General features: G+C 38.3%; 1 protein-coding gene across 9 annotated transcripts in view; it reads right to left on the bottom strand.

Annotated features, from left to right (window-relative positions):
- The window catches only part of METTL8 (methyltransferase 8, methylcytidine), an 87,935-nt gene that overhangs the window by 47,545 nt on the left and 16,529 nt on the right, over positions 1–23,861 (bottom strand). For 6 of the 9 annotated variants that reach the window (XR_008662135.1, XR_008662136.1, XM_055307906.1 and 3 more), the window contains 2 exons: positions 9,414–9,472; positions 3,247–3,401 (listed from right to left, as the gene is read on the bottom strand). The exons of 1 other annotated variant lie outside the window; for it this stretch is intronic. Coding sequence is in view for 5 of the 8 variants with exons in the window: in XM_055307906.1 (XP_055163881.1) it covers positions 3,247–3,401; positions 9,414–9,446 (188 nt within the window). In the remaining 3 variants the exon portion in view is untranslated. Of the gene's footprint in view, positions 1–3,246; positions 3,402–9,413; positions 9,474–23,861 lie in introns of those variants that run through there. 2 more of the 9 variants (XM_055307907.1, XM_055307910.1) reach the window with 2 other exon arrangements.

Below are 23,861 nucleotides of genomic sequence, written 5' to 3'. Positions count from 1 at the left end.
ACCAAAGGCAGGTAGGTGCTAAACAGCTGAGCCACCAGGGAGCCCCTAGAAACACCTTTTTTTTAAAATTAATTAATTTATTTATTTAAATTTATTTTTTAAGTATTTTTTTATTTATTCATGAGAGACACACACACACACAGAGAGAGGCAGAGACACAGGCAGAGGGAGAAGCAGGCTCCATGCAGGGAGCCCGACCCGGAACTCGATCCCGGGTCTCCAGGATCAGGCCCTGGGCTGAAGGCAGGCGCTAAACCGCTGAGCCACCCGGGCTGCCCCTAGAAACACCTTTTAAAAGTCAAAATTCAGCAAGAGAAGAAACACTATTCTTAAATACAAAGGGGAAAATAAGGAAGTCAGAACTTTTGAACAGAACTTTGGACTTGAAGGCAGGGGAAAGTCACCCAGTCTTCTGGTTTTCAGTTTAATTTACAAATCTTCTCTTTAAGAAAAAACAACCCCCCCCCCAAAAAAAAAACAACAACAAAGCAACAAAACAACAGGTGCATGAGGAGATGATAGGAAACAAATACTTCACTCTTCATTTGGAGAAAATGATTTTTATTATTATGAATCTGCTTTTGGAGAGAGTTCACTATAAGTATCCTGGCACAGGCTGTATAACCTTTAAGAGGAATAGGTAAGGCTGTGGAGGAGGACAGCGATAGAGACTAGATCAAAGTTTTTCAAACTTTGATATTTTCAAACTTTGATCAAAAGAACCCTAAATATCCATGAGGCTGCTACAGTGAGGGGGATGGGTTGGGGGTGGGGGGGATGGGAGGTGGAGCTGTTGATGCCCCCAGGCCTCTATACCTACTTCATTAAGACCATTTTACCTTTTAAATATTGGGATTCCATGTTAGGACTTCACTTGGAAAAAAATTCTGCTGCTAAAGAAGAAGTTTGAAAACCACTGAACTAGATCAAAGATTCCTAAACCTGGCTGCTCAACAGAATTACTAAAAGAGCTTTTTCAAATTACAAATTCCTGGGCCATACCTCTAGACCTAGTGAAATAATAACTCCCCAAGGGATTCTTCTGCAGGAGCCCAAAGTGAGCCCACAGTGCCTTCGGGGCATTGACCCAGAGGACCCTTGCTTTCCTGAGAGTCTAGACAAAATAGAAAGTAAATGGGTAGGCAGGAACCTTGAACAAAAGAGCTGGTGGTAGCAGCCAGAAAAAGAACAGACGGCTAACTCACTAGACTCTAATGAAGAATTTAAAAATGGTAAATGAAGAGCTTGCCTAGGACCAGAAGTTCCTGTGGAGGTTTAATTGCCTGGCAATGATCTCACAGCCTACTCCTAACTGTCCATATTGATGATGGCAGGCAAAGTGGTCTAAATCAGCAACAGTCTGAGAAAGTATAATGTCACCCATAGATGTAATTTAAAATTTTCTAGTAGCCATGTTTAAAAAAGCTAAATTAAATTTTAATAATATATTTTAATTCAATATATCCAAAATAATATCAACATGCAGTTCAGTATAAAAATTGCTAATATATGTTACCTTTCCTTTTTTGTACTTTTTTTTTCTTCAGCTAAGACAGAAGAGATGATTTATCGTACATGTGTTATATTCAGCCACAAATGAAAACAGATTTATTCCTGAAAGTCACAGGTCCAGGGCAAAAGACCAAAAGGGACTGTTCTGGTAAAAGCAAGGTGGGTCTCTCAAAGGTGGTCCCTGAGATCAGATGGTGATGGATTTTCTAGAACATAGGTATGCAATCCAACAATTTGTACCAGCATCCCTGGCTTCTGGCTTTCCTTATTTCTGCTCCTGTGGCTCCCATGGGTACACAAGCTAGTGGTTTACTTGGACCTTTGCCTTATCTTTCTTCTTTTACATTTCAGCCTGCATGTTTGCTTCTTCCTCTACTTGGCTCTCATGGTACAGAGGTTTCCAAGAAGGTGGCGATAAGGTTGAGAGTGCCTGTACTAAGTCTTCAAAATGTTATAGCACATTTCAATTCAGAATAATCAGGTTTCAAGTGCTCAATAACCACATCTGGCTAGTGGCCACATATTGTATAATATGGAATGAATTAATCAGTTTCCATTAGTCACTTAGGATCAAAACTTCATACCCAAATGCTTCCTTTTCCTTTATTCTACAAAAGCATCAAGATCTATTTATTTTTCTTTCAAAATCTCTCTCTCAGCACTTTCCTGCTTCTAGTTCTACCTGCTGATCTGTCTAGTTGGTTATACTGTTAACCAAATACATGCACAGCACTTAATAGCCCATGTATAATGTTATTTCTCTTCAGTGGCTCTGTAATGCCTTCCACTTCAGCTGTGAACTCAAGAATTCACACAACCTTGCCCCCACCCCCACAACTGGCCTATAGCATTCCAACTTTATCATTTACAAATCTCCTCAAAGAGTCTTTATTTCAAGTAAACTATCCTGTTCATAGCCTTTTGCATACGCCTTACACTTCTTTCTGTTTTATGACTTTCTACCCACCAAGAATGCCCTTAACTCCAACTTTGACTCTCCAAGTCATTACTTCCCAAATATTTGTGTGTCAGGCACTGTACCATGTACTGGAGACAGAATTTCTCCATTTAAAGAATTTTTCCTTCATATATCAGTTATATGTCAATAAAGCTGTAATTGAAAAAAGAAAAAAAAAAACCTTCCAGTGCCAAAACACAAGTGGTTTTGCACTGTTGAGTTGCTCTTACAAGATATATAGAATATATGCCTTTTAAGAACACATTGGGCCCTTACAGCTTGCTGCCATGTATTGTTAATTATCATTTTTTTCCTGTAAATAGCTATCTTTCCAAATAGGAGATGGATTTCCTGAAAGAACACACTAGGGTCACACGAGTATGTTTTTCTTGGTCTTAGTAAGCAGTGGATACTGAATACACACATTTGCTGATGGACAAGTACTTGTAAAAAGTGGAAGGGTCTGCTGGGCAGGAGGAAGGATCTACCTAAAAAGAGCCTCCCTTCCCACAATATGCTGGCAAGTCAGGACCAGAGGTGAGCAGGGATGGTCTGCAAGAACCCCAAAGCTGAGGAAAGCACCTGGGAAATGTCATTTTTCCAATTCTATTTGCAAAGAAATTCAGAATTAGCAATACTAGGATCAGTTGCCCTGCCTTTTGGATCTCAGTAATACTGATCAACTTTAAAAGTCCTTTCTTGGCACAAAATGAAAATAATACGACTGTTAATGTTTGTCATACATTTATAACATCAGATGTCAAAAGATAACTCACCACATGTTGTGTTCAAAAACTTTGGCTGGGTCAGTTAAAATCCTTGACCCCAGAGGGACCACTGGGTGATTACCACTTTGGTATCTATGTGGCACCTTTCTTATCCTTAGACAGGAAACAGAATTTCTCCAAATCACATTCATCCTAAACAGTACCTGGAAAGTTACAAGTGATTAATTAATCAGTATGGATTACACAGTGTATTATTTATCTAATAGCCAAAAACTGGTCCAAAGGTTTGCAACCTGAGAAAAGACATGAAAACCAAACATTTTTAAATAAAAGGTAAGCATGATAGCTTCTGTCCTGAAGTATTTTCAGGCTAAGAGAAGGAAAATGAATATTTAGAGTGTATACCACTGGCTGACTGACATTCTTCATAAGTCATAGCCTTGCAACAACTTTGCTTTGTTTGGTATTTGTTCATTTAATTTCTAGCACACAGCCAAAGTATGTCAGCCCAGAATCTGAATTTTGTGCATTAAAAGGCTTTTTAAAAGTGATTTTATTATTTTGGTTTGGGAATTTTAAGTGAACATATTCTTGGGAATATTTCATGACCACTCAACCAAAAGCCCAAGTACAGTAATAGCAGAATAAGAAAACACCCTATTAAATCTCCTTCTCTAGGCTAAACTGAAAAATATGAAATTTAGTCAAATAATAAGTAAATGCTGAGGATATGATCCCAGCAATTCTCAATTCTTTTATTTTATTTAATTAATTAATTTATTTTAAAGGTTTTATTTATTTATTCATGAGAGACAGAGAGAGAGAGAGAGAGAGAGAAAGAGACACACACACACACACACACAGAGAGAGAGAGAGAGAGAGAGAGAGAGAGAGAGAGAGAGAAGCAGGCTCCAAGCAGGGAGCCTGACATGGGACTCGATCCCGGGTCTCCAGGATCATGTCCTGGGCCAAAGGTGGCACTAAACTGCTGAGCCACCTGGGCTGCCCCCAGCAATTCTAACAACCATGTATACATATATTTGTAAGAATAGTTAGTAACACATGTGTAAAATAGATTTCCCTGTACAAAATATCTACAATCCTAGCTCCAGAGGAGAATCATCAGTTGGTTAGTCAAGTCCATCCCCAATTCTGGAAGAACAACTTAAACATTTAAAGAGTATATTACTTTAATTATATACTGACAAATATGTTGGCTTACAATCCTTATGGAAAAGTATCAAAAAGAAGCTCTGAAGAGTTTACTTTTTCTAATAAAAATCCATCATACAACTACTCAGCATTTCATCCCCATTGTTGTTCATCGTAACATTCAGCCTAATGCTGTAAGCTGCCAGGTAGAAACAGATGTTAAAAGGTATGTATACATAATGCACATTATAGACTATCTAGGTACTATTTTCTGTAAAAATGACGTGTATTGTATGTACATCCTTTATCAACTTACTGAAAGGCAATGGACTTTAAGGCTGTGATTTCCAAAACAAACTGCAGAATGTCAAAAACATCTCATTGTGCTTTTAAACGTAAAATTCAAGATTTTTCTTTTGGAGGAAAAAAAAGGCCTAGTTATACACCAAAAAGGCCATAATGGTTCCATTCAAATGTGACTAACAGTGATGAGAAACAAAACACTGAATAGCTAGTGCAGATCTCCTGTTTCTTGTTTGTTTTTCCTGCTCTGCTAAGTGCAAGCTCTTTGGTGGAGGCAAATGAGATTAAATGCTCTGCCTACTACTACCTTTCCTCTGATATGCCTTTGTTCTTTTCTCCTGCTTGTGTTCCATGGAAGACTAACAAAACCCTACCTGCACAATTATTTTTAGAGCTCTCTTTCTGCAATGAATATTATTCATAAAATCTGTATGCTGAAGAGCAGAAACTGATTATACCTAGAAAGAGACAATTCATGCTCAAAAGTATAAAATGATGTAAATGTTTTCCACCCAGGAAAGCCAAGTCAAAACAAAATTTTAATCTTCAAATAATCATGTGATACTTATCTCTATCTATACAGAGAAGAGGAAGACAGGGAAAAAGAAGATATGAGTTTCTCTCACCATAAACAATCAAGATTCTCCACAGGCAGCTGTTTAGGCAGCTGTTTTTCTAATTAACTCCAAAAACACCTTACCTCATTTTTAAATTATCCGTAACAGTCACATACAGCCTTGCATTGTTCTTTGTCTTTTTTGTTATATAAATGACACATTTATATAACAAATACATTATAGAAAAACACATAATAAAGTTATATAAATGTCTTCTCAACCAAATTGGCGCTTCTAAGCACCAAGTTGCTTGTGAATTAATTGTTTGATTGATAATACAAAAATGATACTTGTCCAACATAAATTTAATGAGAAGGAAACTACTTCATATTTTTCAGGGTAGCTCCTAAGATCCTTACAGTGTAGAAGAAGGAAGTGACAGAAGAGTGTGACAGGATGCAGGCAGTAATCCAGTTACACTGATCACAATTTAAAGGTGTATGCTTTATGTTATGACTATCATGTTAGCTTAATGTCTACAAGGTCATGGCTCAATTTTGTGATGGGAAAAGAAGAGATAGGCAGGGTCAACCCCAAATAGAATTCTGGTAAAGAAAGTTGATTTCTGCCACAGATATTTGATAATATTTGCCATAGGTTACTATTTGCATAATGAAACTGTATAAATAAGTAGTTTTTTTATTTGAAATAAAGAAGTATTGCTAAAAATATTCCATTCACCCAGAAGAAGACAGAAAAGGAAGCACAGAGAAACTAAAAATGAACAGGACAGTTAGAAAACAAATACTAGGATGGCATATTTAAACCCAACTATATAAGTAATTACATTAAATGTAAATGGAGTCGAATTAAAAGACACAGACTGTCCATTTATATGAAAAAGCAAGACCTAGTCATATACTGTCTATAAGAGAAGCACTTTAAAACAAAGAGATATGAAACAAATGCAGCATGAGAAAACTGATGGAGCTATATTAACAATGTTAAAAACAAAACCACAGGCCGAAAACAGTGTTGCTTAGGTTAAGACCCCAAGTCAGTAGAACACGACTTAATATCTAACCTAACTGCAGTTTTAACCCCCCAGGAATGTAACCTTTAACCAGTCAACATGAGAATTTCCTGGTTTGCACTAGGGACTGACCTTTCAGTTCCTCTTAAGGAGGGCAACCTTGCCTAAAACAATGGATTCTTTGCTAATAATTTTCTTTTTTCCACTCCCTCTTTACCTTTAAAAAACTTTTCCTTTCTGTAGCCCCCTGGAGCTCTTCTCTACTCGCTTGATGGGATGCTGCCCAATTTGTGAATTAGTTAACAAAGCCAACTAGATCTTTAAACTTTGAGGCAGCCCCGGTAGCTCAACAGTTCAGCGCTGCCTTCAGCCGAGGGCCTGATCCTGGAGACCAGGGATCGAGTCCCATGTCAGGCTCCCTGCATGTGTCCCTCTGTCTGTGTCTCTGCCTCTCTCTCTCTCTCTCTGTGTCTCTCGTGAATAAATAAATAAAATCTTAAAAAAATAAATAAATAAAAATAAAGTGCTTCTCTTTAAAAAAAAAATTAAAGTGCTTCTTCTCTTATAGGAGCATAATGTTGCCTTTTGCTTTTTTATCTAAACTTTAATAGTATCTAGAAAGTTCCTAAATATTTAGAAATCAAGCAAAACACTTCTAAATAATCTATAGGTCAGATTTATATGAGTTAGTAAATCTTAAGGTAAATTAGAAAATATGTTGAACTAAGTAACAATGAAATCTTAAACTATCAAAATTTATGGGAAGCAGCTAGAGCAATGTTTAGAGGAAACTGATAGATTTAAATGTTTCTTTCAGAAAAGAAGAAAGATCTCAAATCAATGATCCAGTTTCAATCTTAAGAAGCTAGAAAAATAGGGGCACCTGGGTGGCTCAGTCGGTTAAGTGTCTGCCTTTGGCTCAGGTCATGATCCCAGGGTCCTAGTATCAAGCCCTGCTTTGGGCTCCCTGCTCAGAGGGAAACCTGCTTCTCCCCCTCCTCTCTGCTCATGCTCTCTCTCTCTCGCTATCTCTGTTGTTATCTCTGTCTCTTTCTCCCAAATAAGTAACATCTTAAGAAAAAAAGAAGCTAGAAAAATTGTAAATGGAATGCAAAGTAATTAGAAAGAAGGAAATAAAAGAAACTAAAGGCAGAAATAAATGAAATAGAAAATGGACAAAACAGGGAAAATCAAAGCCAAAGCTGATTCTCTGAAAAGATTAATAAAACTAATAAGCCTCTGGCAAGACTGGTATCAAATACTCGTGTTTCAGAAAAAACAAACTTCTAATAACAGGAAAAAAAGAGGAGACATCACCACAGACCCTACAGACATTGAAAAGCTAATAAGGAGGTATTGTGAAAAATTTTATTTCATTTATTAGAAGGGATAAATGCCATCAAAACCACAATTTACCAATAATTACTTATGAAAACAGCACAAGAAAAAAATTCAAATAGTCCTAAATTTATTAAATAAGTTAAACTTGTAATTAAAAGCAAAACAGACATCACATCCATTAGGATGGCTACTACTTTAAAAAAAATGTATTGGTGAGGATGTAGAAAAATTAGAACCATTGTGCATTGCTGAATGAAATGTAAAATGGTGCAGGTGCTGTGGAAAAGAGTCTGACAATTCCCCAAAATAGTAAACATGGAATTACCATGCAGTTCAGCAATTCTTCTTCTGGGTATATATCCAAAATAAGTAAAAGGAGGGACATGAAGAGATATTTGTATACCATGTTTACAGCAACATTATTCACAATCGACAAAAGGTGGAAGCAACCTGAATGTCCACTAAAAGATAAGTAAACAAAATGACATATATGTAATATGGAATATTATTCAGCCTTTAAAAAGAGGGGAATTTTGACACATGCTACAACATGGATGAGCCTTGAAGACATTATGCTAAGTGAAATAAGCGAATCATAAAAGGAAAAATGTTGTATCATTCTTCCTGTATGAAGTTCCTAGAGTAGTCATAAATTCATAGAGGCAGAAAATAGAAGGTGGTAGGCTGCCAGGAAAGGAGAATGGGAAGTTAAATGTTTAATGGGTACAGAGCTTTAGTTGGGGAAAATGAAAAAGTTCTAGAGATGGATAGTTGTGATATTTATTTAAAAATGTGGGGATCCCTGGGTGGCGCAGCGGTTTGGTGCCTGCCTTTGGCCCAGGGCCCGATCCTGGAGACCCGGGATCGAATCCCACATCGGGCTCCCGGTGCATGGAGCCTGCTTCTCCCTCTGCCTGTGTCTCTGCCTCTCTCTCTCTCTCTCTGTGACTATCATAAATAAATAAAAAAAAATGTGAATATACTTAATGCCACTCAACTATATACTTGAAAAAGGCTAAAATGGTAACTTTTATGTATATTTCACAATAAAAATGAAATAAATAAAAAAACCTGCCTACAAAGAAAACTGCAAGCCCCAATGGCTTCACTAGTGAATATCAAACACTTAAGGAAGAAATAACACCCATCTTACAGAAAACAGAGAAGAGAACACTTATCATTTTGTTTCATAAGGCCAACATAACCCAGATAAGTAGTAAAATTGTATGATGTAAAGGTAATGAATATTGACCAGATGGTCACAATGCAGTTTTTCCTCACAGGCTTCTCATTATAGTTTCAAGTTAACAAGTGTTTGTCAGAAATAAAACTGGAGGATATCTAAAAGGGAGAAACCTAGGTAAGAGTCTTCTAGGCATGTTTTAGTGTGCTTTAATTGCTAAGGCTGATATTTAGTTCAAGTTCCTTCAGTTCAAAGCAGAGAAAAATGAGGGTAACAAAAAGTCTCCACAAATCCTTATTTGGTATTTGGAAAGTTTTTATTTACTGTTGGAAGCACCCAAAGAGTTTTGTGGCCCTCATCCTTCATCTAACTTAGCTCAGACTAATTCTACCATTTCAAATTCCAGTCCATACAATCAAATGGTATTTCTTTCTTTCCTTTTTTTTTTTTTTTAAGATTTTATTTATTTATTCATGAGAGACACAGAGAGAGAGGCAGAAACACAGGCAGAGGGAGAGGCAGGCTCCATGCAGGGAGCCTGACGTGGGACTTGATCCTGGGTCTCCAGGATCACACCCTGGGCTGCAGGTGGCACTAAACCACTGCGCCACCAGGGCTGCCCTCAAATGGTATTTCTTTTACTTACTTTGCTTATAGCTTCCCAACTGCAGCTCATCATCCTATAGTGGTTCTTCTTATCAAGTCCTGTCAAGGTCAAAATGAAACAGAATGAGCATGACTTTAGGACAATGGCCCTCTGAGATTTCAATGCCATGACTCGGTCATGAATAATTAATTGGCTACAAAAAATCACAAAGGAAGAGATTCAGAAAAGAACTGAAGCTCATACAAATATCAGAGTGACAGAATTTCATTATCAGTAACATTAGCTATATTTATTAATTCTAAGTATACAGAAGTATGCCATGAAATACGGACAGATTTCCTACTAGCTTAGATATAGCTAAGTGTGCCCCTATTTTAGAATGTGAAAAAAAAGCGCAAATATACGTAACGAGTCAGGTTCCACATACAGTATGACAAGCTGAGGAGAAGATGGTTTTAATACTACTTTTCTGGGCTCATCATTACCACCACAGTGTGCGTAGCAAAAGAAGCAGCCCTTGGTATAGGAGGTTGCCTTATGAGGAAGAGATCTCTGTTGTATTTTCAAATTTTGGCTAGATGCTTTGCTTTCTACTAAAATGGATTATCTTTTCACAATGATTCACCTATCTGTCTTACCATACCAACAAACTATACCATGTTCTACCAGAATATGTACAAGGATATTTCACATTACAAATATGTAAAAAATGTTTAAGTAACTACAAATCTAATTTTTGCAGGATAATAGTTTTAAGTATATTTTAAATAAAAAGGATAATTTTTCAGTTGAAGGAAATACTTCATACTAAATTTTGAAAACTGAAAAAGTCTTTAAAGAAGAAAAAGCCCAATCCCAATTTATCTTTCATATAAATCTCAACTAACAAAGAAGTCAAGTATTAGCCATGTATGAGGCCCTATTTTTTTTTTTTTCTTCATTTCAGGGTGAGGACAAAGGGAAAGGGAGAAGAGAATCCTAAGTCTGCTCCATGCCCAGCACAGAGCACCACATGGGGCTCTATGTCACAACCCTGAATTCATGACCTGAGCTGAAATCAAGAGTCAGATGCTTAAATGACTGCACCACCCGGGTGCTCCTGTGAGGCCCTATTCTAAGCACTTTACAAGTATTATCTTTTTTTTTTTTAGTATTATCTTATGTAACCTTGATTTCCCTATAAAGGGGTACTATTTTTATACCCACATTACAGAGGAAAAATCCATACAGGCTGACATAAACTAACATGCTTAAGGTCACTCAACCCACAACTGATGATACTTTAATTTGAACCCAATCAGTCTACCTGGAGAGTTCACACTCTACCTTTTTTCTTTAGCTTTCTTTTTACATCTTTGTTATTCACATACATACAATTCATCCATTTGCCTTCCATTTTTGTACACCACACATACAAGAAGGCTCATAGCTCTGATTCTCTAGTCTTGGCTGAAGTTGCTAATTTGCTGTAACTGATTTAAGGAGACCAAGAATTCTTTCTCTCCCTTCACCCACTTCATTTTTCTTCTCTTGGACCTTAATTAAATAGCAAGCAATGCCAATGGGAGTCAGTCAATAGTCCCCAGATTTAGGAAAGCATAGTTATTCTTTTTCCAGTATTCGAATCTCAAGAGACAAAGTGCTCTTGCATCACCTAAATAATGGGACATTTTATTTAATACTGGTCTTCTACTTTTACATAGCTAAGGAGTAAAAGCAAAAAAGGACTTACTTCCATTCTACTATCCTGAGCTTGATCCTAAGACTCCTTTTTCACTGGGCAGCCTGGGTGGTTCAGTGGTTTAGCGCTGCCCTCAGCCCAGGGTCTGATCCTAGGGACCCAGGATCGAGTCCCATGTCAGGATCCCTCCATGGAGCCTGTTTCTCCCTCTGCCTGTGTCTCTGCCTCTGTGTGTGTGTGTGTGTGTGTGTGTGTGTGTCCATCCCCCCTCATGAATAAATAAACAAAATCTTTTTTTTTTTTTTAAAGACTGCTTTTTCACATCTCAATACTACTAGAAGAGCACCAAAGAACAAGAGCAAGTAGTACTGTTGTTTGTGTGAGTCTATAACAATTATCCTTGGAGCAGTCAGCTGGCTCTGAGCAAAAACTATTTATTTGGCTCCCCAAGAATGATTCCCAGTTGTCTCAGCTCACTGAAATCTCAGGGAAAGAAACCACTGTTAATCACACACTAAATGTCTGCTCTTCATTTAAAAGTTAACTCCCCTTTGATGTTTCCTAGGTTCTGAGCATCTTTTAAATAAATAAATTTGTGAGACATTTGTGTTTTTATCTTTGTAACTGTTTAGCTTTTCTTCTCAGCTGGAAGCTGGTACAAAGGTTTCATTCAGAGGAACAAACATCATCTAGGTAAAACTGCACTAACATTACCTGAGAGGCTAGCATTAATGAGAGCAAATTAAAGTGCTATTGTTATACTGTTTTTGGATAGTGAAAGCCTACAGGTAAGAAACACTTAAGTATCAACTACACTGCAGTGAAGACTGAAACTTCAATTAACCCTGGCAATTTCGGAGAGCTCCAAGGGTGACCATCTGTGAGGCAAACAGCTCAGAAAACGCATACATCTTGTTTTCATCTTTCTTTGGATGATTATAATTTCAGGGTATAAATAAGGCTATTAGCAAGAACAGAACAACAACAATAATTACAGTAAGTATTTGCAGAGCACTTTGATCACACTATGACATCGGTCACTCGGCAGCTTCAAAATGGAAAGCTCATGCTTAGTGTCTGCTCACCATGACCACCCATAAAGGTGGCCACACCATGTACTCACTAGAGGCTATTGGGACTCATGAGTTATTTCTTTAAGGATTTCATGTCAACCCATCTCAAAGCAGCCTCAATCCTAAATATCTGAAGGATATACTATTCTAATTACTCTGTAAGTTGTTTCCAAAATCATGATGCTGGATTAGAATGAAATCTGTTCTACTTCATCCACCTGGCATTTCACATTTGTGTGCACTGTAGTAACTTCTGGAGGCATTAATCAGATTTGGTGCGTAGAGAAAGAGTACTAAGTTACATGCATACTTTATTTATTTATTTTTTTAAGATTTTATTTATTTATTTGACAAAGAGAGTGAGCACAAGCAGAGGGAACAGCAGAGGGAGAGGGAGAAACAGGCTCTCCACTGAGCAGGGAGCCTGATGTGGGGCTTGATCCCAGGACCCTGGGATCACAACCAAAGCTGAAGGTAGCTGCTTTGGACTGAGCCATCCAGGCACCCCTACATGCATACTTTATATGCTATCAGTTCTTATAAGTTTTAGTTAAAAAAAAAAAAAAGGGCACGTGGATGAGATTAATGTAGTTCATCCCTTAACGAGACTTCTTCTTTCCTGTTCATTGCAAATGTCTCTATCCCCAGGTATACTAGATGGCAGGAGGTACTTGTACCTGTATGCAGGATTTACCTAGTCATGTTTTGGACTAATAAGGCTGCACTGTTACAAAATGGAATATTATAAAAAATTTAAATCATAAATTGTTGTTAGATATAAAGAATATGAAATATAGAATTAGTGAGCATAGGTGTCCAAATGAAAATAATTTCAAAAGAACATGGAATTTAGGTAGGCAGAAGTGATAGCACTGTGTATTCTATTTTAAAGAACTACAACTCTTATAATTTGCAAAAAGCCAAGGCAAACTGTACCATGGACTGTCAGGGAAAATTTTGACTGCAAAACCACAGGAAGCATGATAGTTAGAAAAGAGGCCAAGAAACAAAAGTAAAATTCACAGGAATGGTATGATTTCTACACAAGAAGACAAGCTGAAGTCTCCAGAGCAATATGGAATTCTCTATGATTTTAGAGTGGGTGGCCAGAGCATGTTACATTCCTCAACAGATGAACCTATGCTTTCTACCTATAATAGTGAGGTGCTGCTCCCACTGGGATCACTCATTTTTCCCTCTTGTCTTGGAGAGTCTTCTTGGACTGGTCCTCTGTCTTTCCTCAGGCCTTTTATCCAATAGGAAACAGATCCCTGGTTTCCTTGCGGTCTTGTGATTACTTGGAGCATTTGTGATTATTTCAACATCTTGTTCTCATTCAAAAGATTTGTCTTCCTAAAAACTCAGCTTCCCAATTTTTCTTGCAGCTGCAGTGGACAAAGTACCAAGTTCTGGCTGACAGAAGTCTGCTAAGGGGCTGAAGTCTTTGCTTCCCTATGGAGGGAAAGGAGCCAGAGGATAGCCTGCTGGCACAAACTTACCCTACCTCTTTCCTAAACTTAGATACAATACAATAGAAGAGAATACAATACAGGAGGAAAAGGGTCTGATTCTTGATGGCATCACTGAATAGGTAAACCAATGGTAATTATCACCTTCCCTCTGGAGTTTTTTCTAGGTAAGAAAAATAAACCCTTGGGATGCCTGGGTGGCTCAGCGGTTGAGCGCCTGCCTTTGGCCCAGAGTGTGATCCTGGAGTCCCAGGATCAAGTCCCACATCGGGCTCCCTGCATGGAGCCTGCTTCTCTCTCTGCCTGTGTCTCTACCTCTCTCTCTCTGTGTCTCTCATGAATAAATTTTTTAAATCTTAAAAAAAAAAAAAAAAGAAATCCTTATATTATTTTAGCTACTACTAAATTTTCTGTTATTTTTCATCTAAGAGGGTTCTAACATACAATATGCACTAGTATTAAGTCCTGGGAATCCAGCGACAAATCCATTTGGTTTCTGTCCTCAAGAAACTTACCATTCATTCTTCCTCAAGTGAAGAAGAATGAATGGCAAAGAAAAAGTCCTGATACATGTGTGGCAGAGGTGAGTACATGGTACTATTAAAGCATGGAGGAGTGAATGATTGAAGTCTACTGGTAGTGGCCAGGGAAAGTTTCCTGGTGGAGGCAAAATCTGTGCTAGGTGTAGAGGAATGAGTGGCAATATTCCAAGGAGATAAGGACAAAAACCAGGGTATCTCAGGCGAGGGACTGACACAATTAAAGACAAAGAAATGTGAAAGCATATGCTATGCCCAGGAAATAAAAAGTAATTTGGAAAAAGATACTAACTAAAGTAACTTTAAAAATGAGTTAAAGTCTTTAAGACTAAAGGCAAGAAGAAGTGTAATAAGCACTGCATTCCAGTTGAAAAGGGGTTAACAATTCTGAAACCACTATAAAAATATACCAGAACTGAACAATTAAGAAACGGATAGTAGATGGTTGGGAACTGAGTTTCTCACTGAGAGTGGAAGTTTACAAACAAATGAGGGGATAATGTTGGAATGATCCACACGATAATAGATTAGAATCAGAATCATCAGTATGAACTAATGTTTAGCTTAGTATAAATACAGATATTACATGTAGAAATATTTGTAGATATGAATATACACAAGTTAGTATACACACATATATTTCCTTACTCTGCTGAGAAGGCCTAGAAGCAATCACATCCCAGTAGCAGTAAGCACATCAAGCAACTAGATCTTGGTTTCTAATACCATTGTCTAACAAAAGGAACTAGGGCTCTTTGGAAAAATTACTGCTGCTAGGACTGAGGCAGGGAATATACAAGATGAACCTGTAGTATCCTTTAGTGCCAGAAAGTAAGGAAGTGCTCAAAAAGAAAATCAAACAAACAAAACCCAAACCCCACAATGACAGAGGTATGTCAAAGGGACACATGAGCTGATTGAAAGAGCTCCTCATGGCCAAAGCTGAAACATTTTGAGCAACAAAATAGTTTTGGCTCATAACCCCCCAAACAAAACAAATATCTGTATGTTCATGTGAATATAAATGATTGACTGAATAAATAATAAATGAAAGAAAGGAGACAAATCTCCCATGCAGAAGAATTCCAAATAATTTATGTAGATATTCTACCCTAAAGGAGGTGGACCATAACTTCTCATTCCGTTAAGTGTGGGCTACACACTACCTCAGTCAGGTGATCAAAGTTTTTTTTTTAAAAGATTTTATTTATTTATTCATGAGAGAGAGACAAACACACACAGAGGCAGAGACCCAGGCAGAGAGAGAAGCCGGCTCCATGTAGGGAACCTGATGTGGGACTCGATCCCAGGACTCCAGGATCATGCCCTGAGCCAAAGGCAGACGCTCAACCGCTGAGCCACCCAGGCATCCCCAGGTGATCAAAGTTAATATCAACAGTGGATGTCATGTTGACAGCATGTATTCTCAGTATGATGTAATGAGAATAGCACTTTGCCTCTGTGTTCTTCTTCTCCCAAGCCCGTAACCTCAGTCTAATCATAAGAAAAACATCAGACAAACCCCAATTTTGGAACATTCTATAAAATATAAAAAAACTGTACTCCTCAAAACTGTCAAAGTCATCAAAAAGCAAGTTAATCTGAGAAACTGTCAGGGCAAAGAGGAACCAAAAGAAACATGACAACTAAATGCAATGAGGTAATTGGGGTGCCTGGGGTGGTGCAGTTGGTTGGGCATCCTTTGGCTCAGGCTGTGGTCTCAGGGTTCTGGGATGGAGCCTCCCAGTTAGGTTCCAGCTCCACATGGAGTTCAGCTTGGGATTCCCTCTCCCTCTGCCCCACCCCCTGCTCATACTCTCTCCTTTCTCTCTCAAGTAAATAAATAAATCTTTAAAATAAAAAAGTAAAATGTGGTGTCCTGACTGAGATCTTGGAACAGAAAAGGGATATTAGGTGAAAACTAAGGAAATCTGAGTAAGCCATGTACTTTAGAAATGTATCAATATTGGCTCACTGATTGTTTTATATATATATAAAAGTATGATATATATATATATATATCATACTAATATAAGATGGTAGTAATATGAGAAACTCAGTTGGAGTGTATGGTAGCTATAGTATTTCCACAATTTTTCTATAAGCTAAAACTGTTTTAAAATTAAAAGTATATATAAAAAATTAACTTTGTATGCTTATAGCCTATAATGTGAAGGACAGGTAGGGGTGGGGAGGTATTTATAAGACTGGAAATATAGGCCAGAGACAGATAGCAAGGAATCTTTATAACAAATTAAGCAATTTGAATGTCTATTTTTCCTTCTTTCTTTTTTTTTAAGATTTTATTTATTTATTTGAGAGAGAGAGAGAGACAGAGCACACGCAAACGCACAAGTAAGCAGAGAGGCAGGCAGAGGGGGAGGGAGAGAAAACCTGATGTGGGGCTTAAACCCAGGACCCCAGGATCATGACCTGAGCCAAAAGGCAGATACTTAACCGACTGAGCCACCCAGGTGCCTTTTTTTTTTTTTAAAGATTTATTTATTTACTTGAAAGAGAGAGAGAGCACTCAGGAGGGAAGGGCAGAGGGGAGGGACAGAGTGAGAGAGAGAGAGTCTCAAGCAGACTCCATGCTGAACACAGAGCCCGAGGGATGAGTGGTGGGAGGCTCAATTCTATGACCCTGAGATCACAACCCCAGTCAAAACTAAGAGTTGGAGGCTCAACCAACTACATTACCCAGACACCCCTAGGCAAGTTCTATAGGCGTTGACAACAACTGAAGAGTTTTAAACAGGTGAGCAACATGAACAGATTTGTATTTTATAAAAATTGTTATGATGGTTTTATACCACCAAACATGGAGTCCTATACCAGACCAGAGAAAATCAAAGCTCTGGGCCTGTGCATGCATAGCTTTTAAAATCTTCACATGTGATCCTGGTGCACATCAAGTATTGAGAACCACTCCTATACAGAACTGATTAAAGGAGAGCTCCATATAATAAGAATTTGTCAGACATCATGGGAGCCAGAGAAGACAATTTCATGAGAATCAAGGAAGGGGCCAAGTCAAGACACACTTTAGAGGCAGAATCAATAGATTCTTTTGAAATGACTAGATATGAAAGCAGGCTGAAGCCAAATATGCAGGCTGAAGCCAAACATGAAAGAAGATTTTTAGCTTGGGTAGCTGAGTAGAGGATGAGATTATTCAAGACAAAGTTCAGAAAAAATGTAGATAATGATGGGATGGTGGTAGGGAAGAGAGGATCATAAGTTCAGTTTGCAGGGCACCTGGGTGTTGCAGTTAGTTAAGCGTCCAACTCTTGGTTTCAGCTCAGGTCATGACCTCAGGGCTATAAGACAGAGTCCCACACCAGGCTCTGCACCTAGTACAGAGTCTGTTTCAGACTCTGCTCCTCCCTGCTGCATTCTCTCTTTCTCTCTCTCAAATAAATAAATCTTAAAAAAGTTCAGCTTGCACATGACAAATTTTAATGATCTCACAATGTATTTTTTTTTCTCACAATGTATTTAAATGGACATTGACAATAAGTAGTTGGCAATTTAGGTAATTGGTAGGTGCTAGAGATGTAGATTTGGGAGACAAGTCACTGGTTTACAGGTGGTAGACAGGAAGTCACAGGTGTTTTGATTCTGGCTGTGTCAGCAGAAGGCAGAGTTGAGGAATAAGCAGGTCAATGGGGTAGAGGAGGTAGTGAACGTAGAGGACTATGATAGGCAATGGAAAGGAAAAGACAAATTGGATCACATCCTGAGGTGTTGCCTCATCAAATAATAATATTTGTTAAGATGCAAAGAATCTTGAGTATTTTTTTGTAGAATAAGAGAAAACTCAATGTTGAAAAAATAGATTGAAAATACTGGAAAGAGATGGACTGTTGACAAACAAGTTTTAAGAAATGGGAAGAAGAGAAGGGAAATAAGTACACCAAAAACGTGTTAACCATGTAAGGTGTCAAGAGCAATCTCATTCTCTTGTGAGTGAGAACAGGTGAGTTTGTAATGGAAGGGAAGACTGTTCAGTGAGTCCTTTCCCAATGTTCTCTTCTTTGTGCAAAGTAAGAGGCTGCAAGGTAGGGAACTTGAGAAAAGGAAGAGCAGAGGAAAAAAAAAGAGAAAAGAAAACAATATTTGAATAAAGGAATGTTAACAGCTAATTGGCCCATCTGAAGTTGCAACTCAAATTAGCAATCACTTATTGGTTGCCTCCTGAGCACTCACTCCCCACTAATAGCTCATGGATTTGAGATCTTTGAGTTTGTAGAGACATGGAGACATGACCAGAACCAAAGATGGACTATTTAACCTATGCTAAACCAATCAGTACATTCCAAACCTATGGGCAGAGTGATTTAGAGGTACGTATGTGACTAAAAAGCCTGTCCAACAGAGCACATCTTAAGTCTACTGCTAGAGATTTGGGGACAAAGATGGTTTCTTTGTACCTGCTATGCATGAAAGAGGAAGCATGAGGCCTTAAAGCTGCTGAAAGCTGTTACCAGTTAGCTCCAGGCTGCCTGGATGATTTAAACAACAGAAATTTATTTTCTCACAGTATTGGAAGCTAAAAGTTCAAGATCAAGGATCAAAGTTGGTTTCTGGCGAGGCATCACTTGCTCACTTATAGACAGCTGTGTCCTCACATGACCTTCCCTCTTGCATGCCTGTGGAATAAGATGTCTCTTCGGTGTCTCTTTCTTTTCTTATAAGGACACAGTTTTATTGGATTAGGGCCCTACCATTATGACCTCATTTAACTTCTATTACCTCCATAAAGGCCCTATCTCCAAGTATGGTCACACCAGGGACTGGGGCTTCAACATATAAATTGGGGAGGGGTAAGGGTGGGTGCGGGGGGGGGTGGTTGGGAGGTTGGGATACAGTTCAGTACCTAACAAAAGTCATCTTAGAGACCTGAGTGGGCCTGGCCTCAGGATGATACAACTTTAGGATGAAATTAACTCTGAGGAAGGAAAACTTAAAGGATAAAAGGAAGTTAGGTGCCATTGTTAATAGCTGGATTGAGGGGATCCCTGGGTGGGTCAGTGGTTTAGCACCTGCCTTTGGCCCAGGGCGCGATCCTGGAGTCCTGGGATCGAGTCCCACGTTGGGCTCCCGGCATGGAGCTTGCTTCTCCCTCTGCCTGTGTCTCTGCCTCTCTCTCTCTTTCTATGTCTATCATGAACAAATAAATAATCTTAAAAAAAAAAATAGCTGGATTGAGTTTCATTTGAAGCCCATCCCACTTCTGGCTTTTTCAGTTATTAAGCCAATATATTCTGTCAATTATTTAAGCCAATCTGAGTTTTCTGTTATTTGCAACCAAAAGCAACTGGATGGACCTGCTATAGGATTTTCTTTTACCATCTGGCAGTCTGGGGGCAATATATTTGTTTTTATCTATATTAGACCTGTCCAGGCTGGTAGTACAAAAAGTAGTGGTAATGTAAGGTGGCAGAATTGAGGGAAATACAACTGATGACCATGAAGCAAGCCCAAAATTACCAGAAATAAAAAATAAAGAGGACAGAGGAAAAGGGGGGATGAAAGTGGGGTGCAGCTGATGTACCTGATGTGGCTTAAGTCTGGGTTAAACAGAAACAAGGGGAAACGGAGGGAGCACCTGGATGGCTCAGTCAGTGGAGCCTACAACTCTTGATATCAAGATTGTAAATTAGAGCACCATGTTGAGAATAGAGATTACTTAAAAATAAAATCTTAAAAAAGAAAAGAAAGAAAGAAGGGGATGAGAAGAGAGATAGAACATACTGGTGAGTAATTAAGCCTTCTGAATTTGCTAACCTATGTCACTTAGTAACAAAAACAGTAACACTGTAACAATGAGAAGGAAATCCTGCTTTGAATGAGAAGCTCTTAAGTGTGGCTAGAAAGAACCACAAGGTTATAAACACCTATGAAAGAGAAACACTTTAGCATGGACAAAAGCTGAAACATGGACTGCCATTCACCACCTCATTTTAACCTTCTTAAGGTCATGATAATAGATCTCCATCCCTTTGCTCTTCAGGAACAATCTCCCACTGGACACATCTATTAAAACAGGATATGGGGCACCTGGCTGGCTCAGTCAGCAGACACTCAACTCTTGCTTGATCTTGGAGTTCTGAGCCTGAGCCCTGTATTGGGTGTAGAGATCACTTAAAAAACAAAACAAAAAACCCACAAACACATTAAAAAAAAAATCAGGGTTTATCAAACTGAGGTCCTAAAACAATTTTTTTTAATTTTTATTTATTTATGATAGTCACACAGAGAGAGAGAGAGAGAGGCAGAGACATAGGCAGAGGGAGAAGCAGGCTCCATGCACCGGGAGCCCGACGTGGGATTCGATCCAGGGTCTCCAGGATCCTGGATCTCCAGGATCACGCCCTGGGCCAAAGGCAGGCGCCAAACCGCCGCGCCACCCAGGGATCCCTACATTTTCCAATATTGAGACATACTATTATTAGGAGATTCTGTTCCAGAGAACTCTCCGCCTACTCCTCAAAATAGCTGAAATACCCCTAAAGTAGGGCAGAATCACCTCAAGCCTTCTTCTTTTTAAGATTTTATTTATTCATGAAAGAGACACAGAGAGAGAGAGAGGCAGAGACACAGGCAGAGGGAGAAGCAGGCTCCTTGAGGGGAACCTGACACAGGACTGGATCCCAGGACCCCTGGGATCACACCCTGATCTGAAGGCAGATGCTCAACCACTGAAACACCCAGGCATCCTGTACCTCAAGCCTTCTTGGAAAGCAATTTTAGGTGAAAAGGCAAAGAGTTTGGACTAAGTTGAATCCAGGTTCTGTGACTTACTACCACACAATCTCTGATATGATATTTAACTTCTGTTGGTCTTGATTTCCTCAAAATGTGGCTAATAGGATTATTTTGAGATTTAGGAAGGTCACAAAAGGTGACCTATGTAACATATATATGTAACATGGTGCTGGGTGCATGGTAAGTGCTCAGTAAATTTTAGCTGATATCACCATTGTTATCATTAGTCTGGTTCTTCTTACAACTTCCCCAGGGCTTCATGAACACCACAGCATCAAGCTTTCCACTGTGCTTCTTAACATAAACAGTCTTAAAGTAGTCCCAACTTCCCAAGAAGGTAAAAGACTAATTTACCAGTGAAATGGGGAAGCAGAGCATAAAGTGCTGATTGAGGCTATAATCAGCCTCAAGTTCAAGTCATGGTCCAACAATCTATTAGCATGACTTGTAGAAAAGTCACTTTGCCTGAACCTATTGGCTCATTTGTAAAATGGAGATAATTCTTAAGTTACAAAATTCTTGCACAGAACATTATAAGCTATGTAGTGCTTCACAAATGTAAAGTTAGATTATTATTCAGTGAATTCCAGAAACATTTCTAAATGGCACCTACTAAAGCTTGAAAAGGAAAAAAAATATATCACACAAAACATTCCCACCTCCCACTGTTGAGCAATCAGGTATTGAGATGGTGAATTAGAACAAGCCAAAATAAAAGGAACAGTCAAGCCTTTTTTTTTTTTTTTTTTTTTTTTAGGAACAGTCAAGCCTTTTACTTCACTGCAACAGTGCAAGCAAGAGGCAAAGAAAAGCACCAGCTCTCTAATGTTCCATTTTTCCCTGTGGAATGGCACTGGGTGAGGATCATGTAGATGCAGCACTGAAAGGGGAACCTGACTCCTGCCTTTTTATGGATCCATGGGCAAGAATCGGAGTTAGGGGAAGAAGAGCTAGGGAGCTAAACTGGACCAAGTATCTCAGCAGCAGTCCTTATTATTGTGCATGACTGCCCAGGGGAGCTTTGACTGCAATCCCTCCAGGAAACTGCAATGCACTGGCTGTGGAAATGGTAGCTTCTTCCTATGAGGCCTTCCAAGAAAAGTCTTATAATTGCCTATGGTCAGGCCTGAAACATCACACATAGCATTCTGATCTGGAGCCAGGCTTCTCACCCAAAGAAATAAAGAATACATTCTTTAACCAAACATATAATAACCTTATTCCAAGAAATTATACAAACTAAAAAAATCAATACATTTAAGATTGATTTTCAAAAGCCAATGAATAATAATGTCACGGCAAGTTACTTACAAATAATTGAGAATATTATATTCCTTTTTTTAAAAAGACTTTATTTTTAAGTAATCTCTACACCTAACATGGGGCTTGGATTCACAGCCCTGAGATCAAGAGTTGCATGCTCTACTGACTGAGCCATCCAGGCATCACAAGGGAATATCACATTCTAACCTCCAAGGATCACACCATGTAGAGAAACCTTAGTAATCTCCAACCTATAGAAGGTCTTATTTCTAATATCATCTGTAAGTCAGTTGTTAAGAGCTCAGAAACACATTTTCTATGGAAATATTTTAAATGGTGATTAAGATACAGGCTAGCCCACACATGCTTTTTAATCCATAATGCAGACGAAAAGAAATTTGTTTGTTTATTTTAGATGTTCTTAGAAAACTGGCAAATTCCATTTTCCCAACAGTTGAAACACTGCCAATCCATACTGCCTGGGGCGACTTGAATCTTATTTAATGCAAAAACAGTATGATTAAATGATGATTCTTTTAGAACAATAACAGTAACAAAAAAACACATAAAACCTGCCAGCCATTTCTTTGCCACCTGGTAACATAAGGTGCATCTATAAAGTGATGGTGTTTAACTAAAAAGTAGACCTGTGGACCAAAATAAGTGTTGATCCTCCAAGTAAGTCACTTTGAGAAATTACTATGTATTCCAATAATATACATCTTTGAAATTCCATTTTCAGATAATGTCCTCATAGCAGGCTTATTCTTTTTTAATTTTTATTTTTTTAAATTTAAAATCAATTAGCCAACATATAGTGCATTATTAGTTTCAGATATAGAGTTCAGTTATTCATCAGTTGCATGTAATACCCAGTGTTCATCACATCATGTGCCCTCCTTAATGCCTATCACCCAGTTACCCCATCTCTCCACCCTCCTCCCTTCCAGCAAACCTCAGTTTCTTTCCCATAATTATGAGTCTTTCATGGTTTGTCTCCCTCTCTGATTTCTTCCCATTACATTTTCCTTCCCTTCCCCTATGATCCTCTGTGGTGTTTGATATTCCTCATATGAGTGAAACCATATAATAATTGTCTTTCTCTGATTGGGGCTTATTGATTCTTTTTCATATCCTCAGTGATGGCCCATTCTTTGCTTTAGGATAATATTCCTTTTTTTTTTTTTTGCATACGCTATTGCTCTTTTTGCCATAAATGTATGGACTCCCATCATAACCAGCTTGGAAAGATCATATTCATTGAGATATAGCTTCTGGTATGTTCTGTTTCCTTAAACAGTCTGAAACAGTCATACCTCATAAATCAAGTTCACACAGTACATACTGTACTACCACAAATGATAGTATCCTTTGTGCTTATTCTTTTTTAAGAAGCCAAAACTATCTGGAAATATGTGCTGAATTTTTTTTAAGTTTTTTTTTTAATATAGATAGCAAAAGTAGAAAATATACAGGGGAAAAGATTCCTCTTATGATTACAACAAAAATAACATGATATGCCTAGGAATAAACTTAGCCAGAAATATACAGGACGCATACAAAGAAAGCTATACAACTCTACAGAGGGGCATGGAAGATAATTTTAATAAATAGGAAGACAGTACATGAGTTCCTGAAGCTAAAGATTCAATATTGTAAAAATGCAAATTCTTAACAAAATCATCCATAAA

This window comes from Nyctereutes procyonoides, unplaced genomic scaffold (assembly GCF_905146905.1).
Source record: "Nyctereutes procyonoides isolate TBG_1078 unplaced genomic scaffold, NYPRO_anot_genome, whole genome shotgun sequence".
NCBI lineage: Eukaryota > Metazoa > Chordata > Mammalia > Carnivora > Canidae > Nyctereutes > Nyctereutes procyonoides.
Note: the sequence above shows the minus strand (reverse complement) of the source record. Positions and strands in the feature narration are given on the sequence as shown.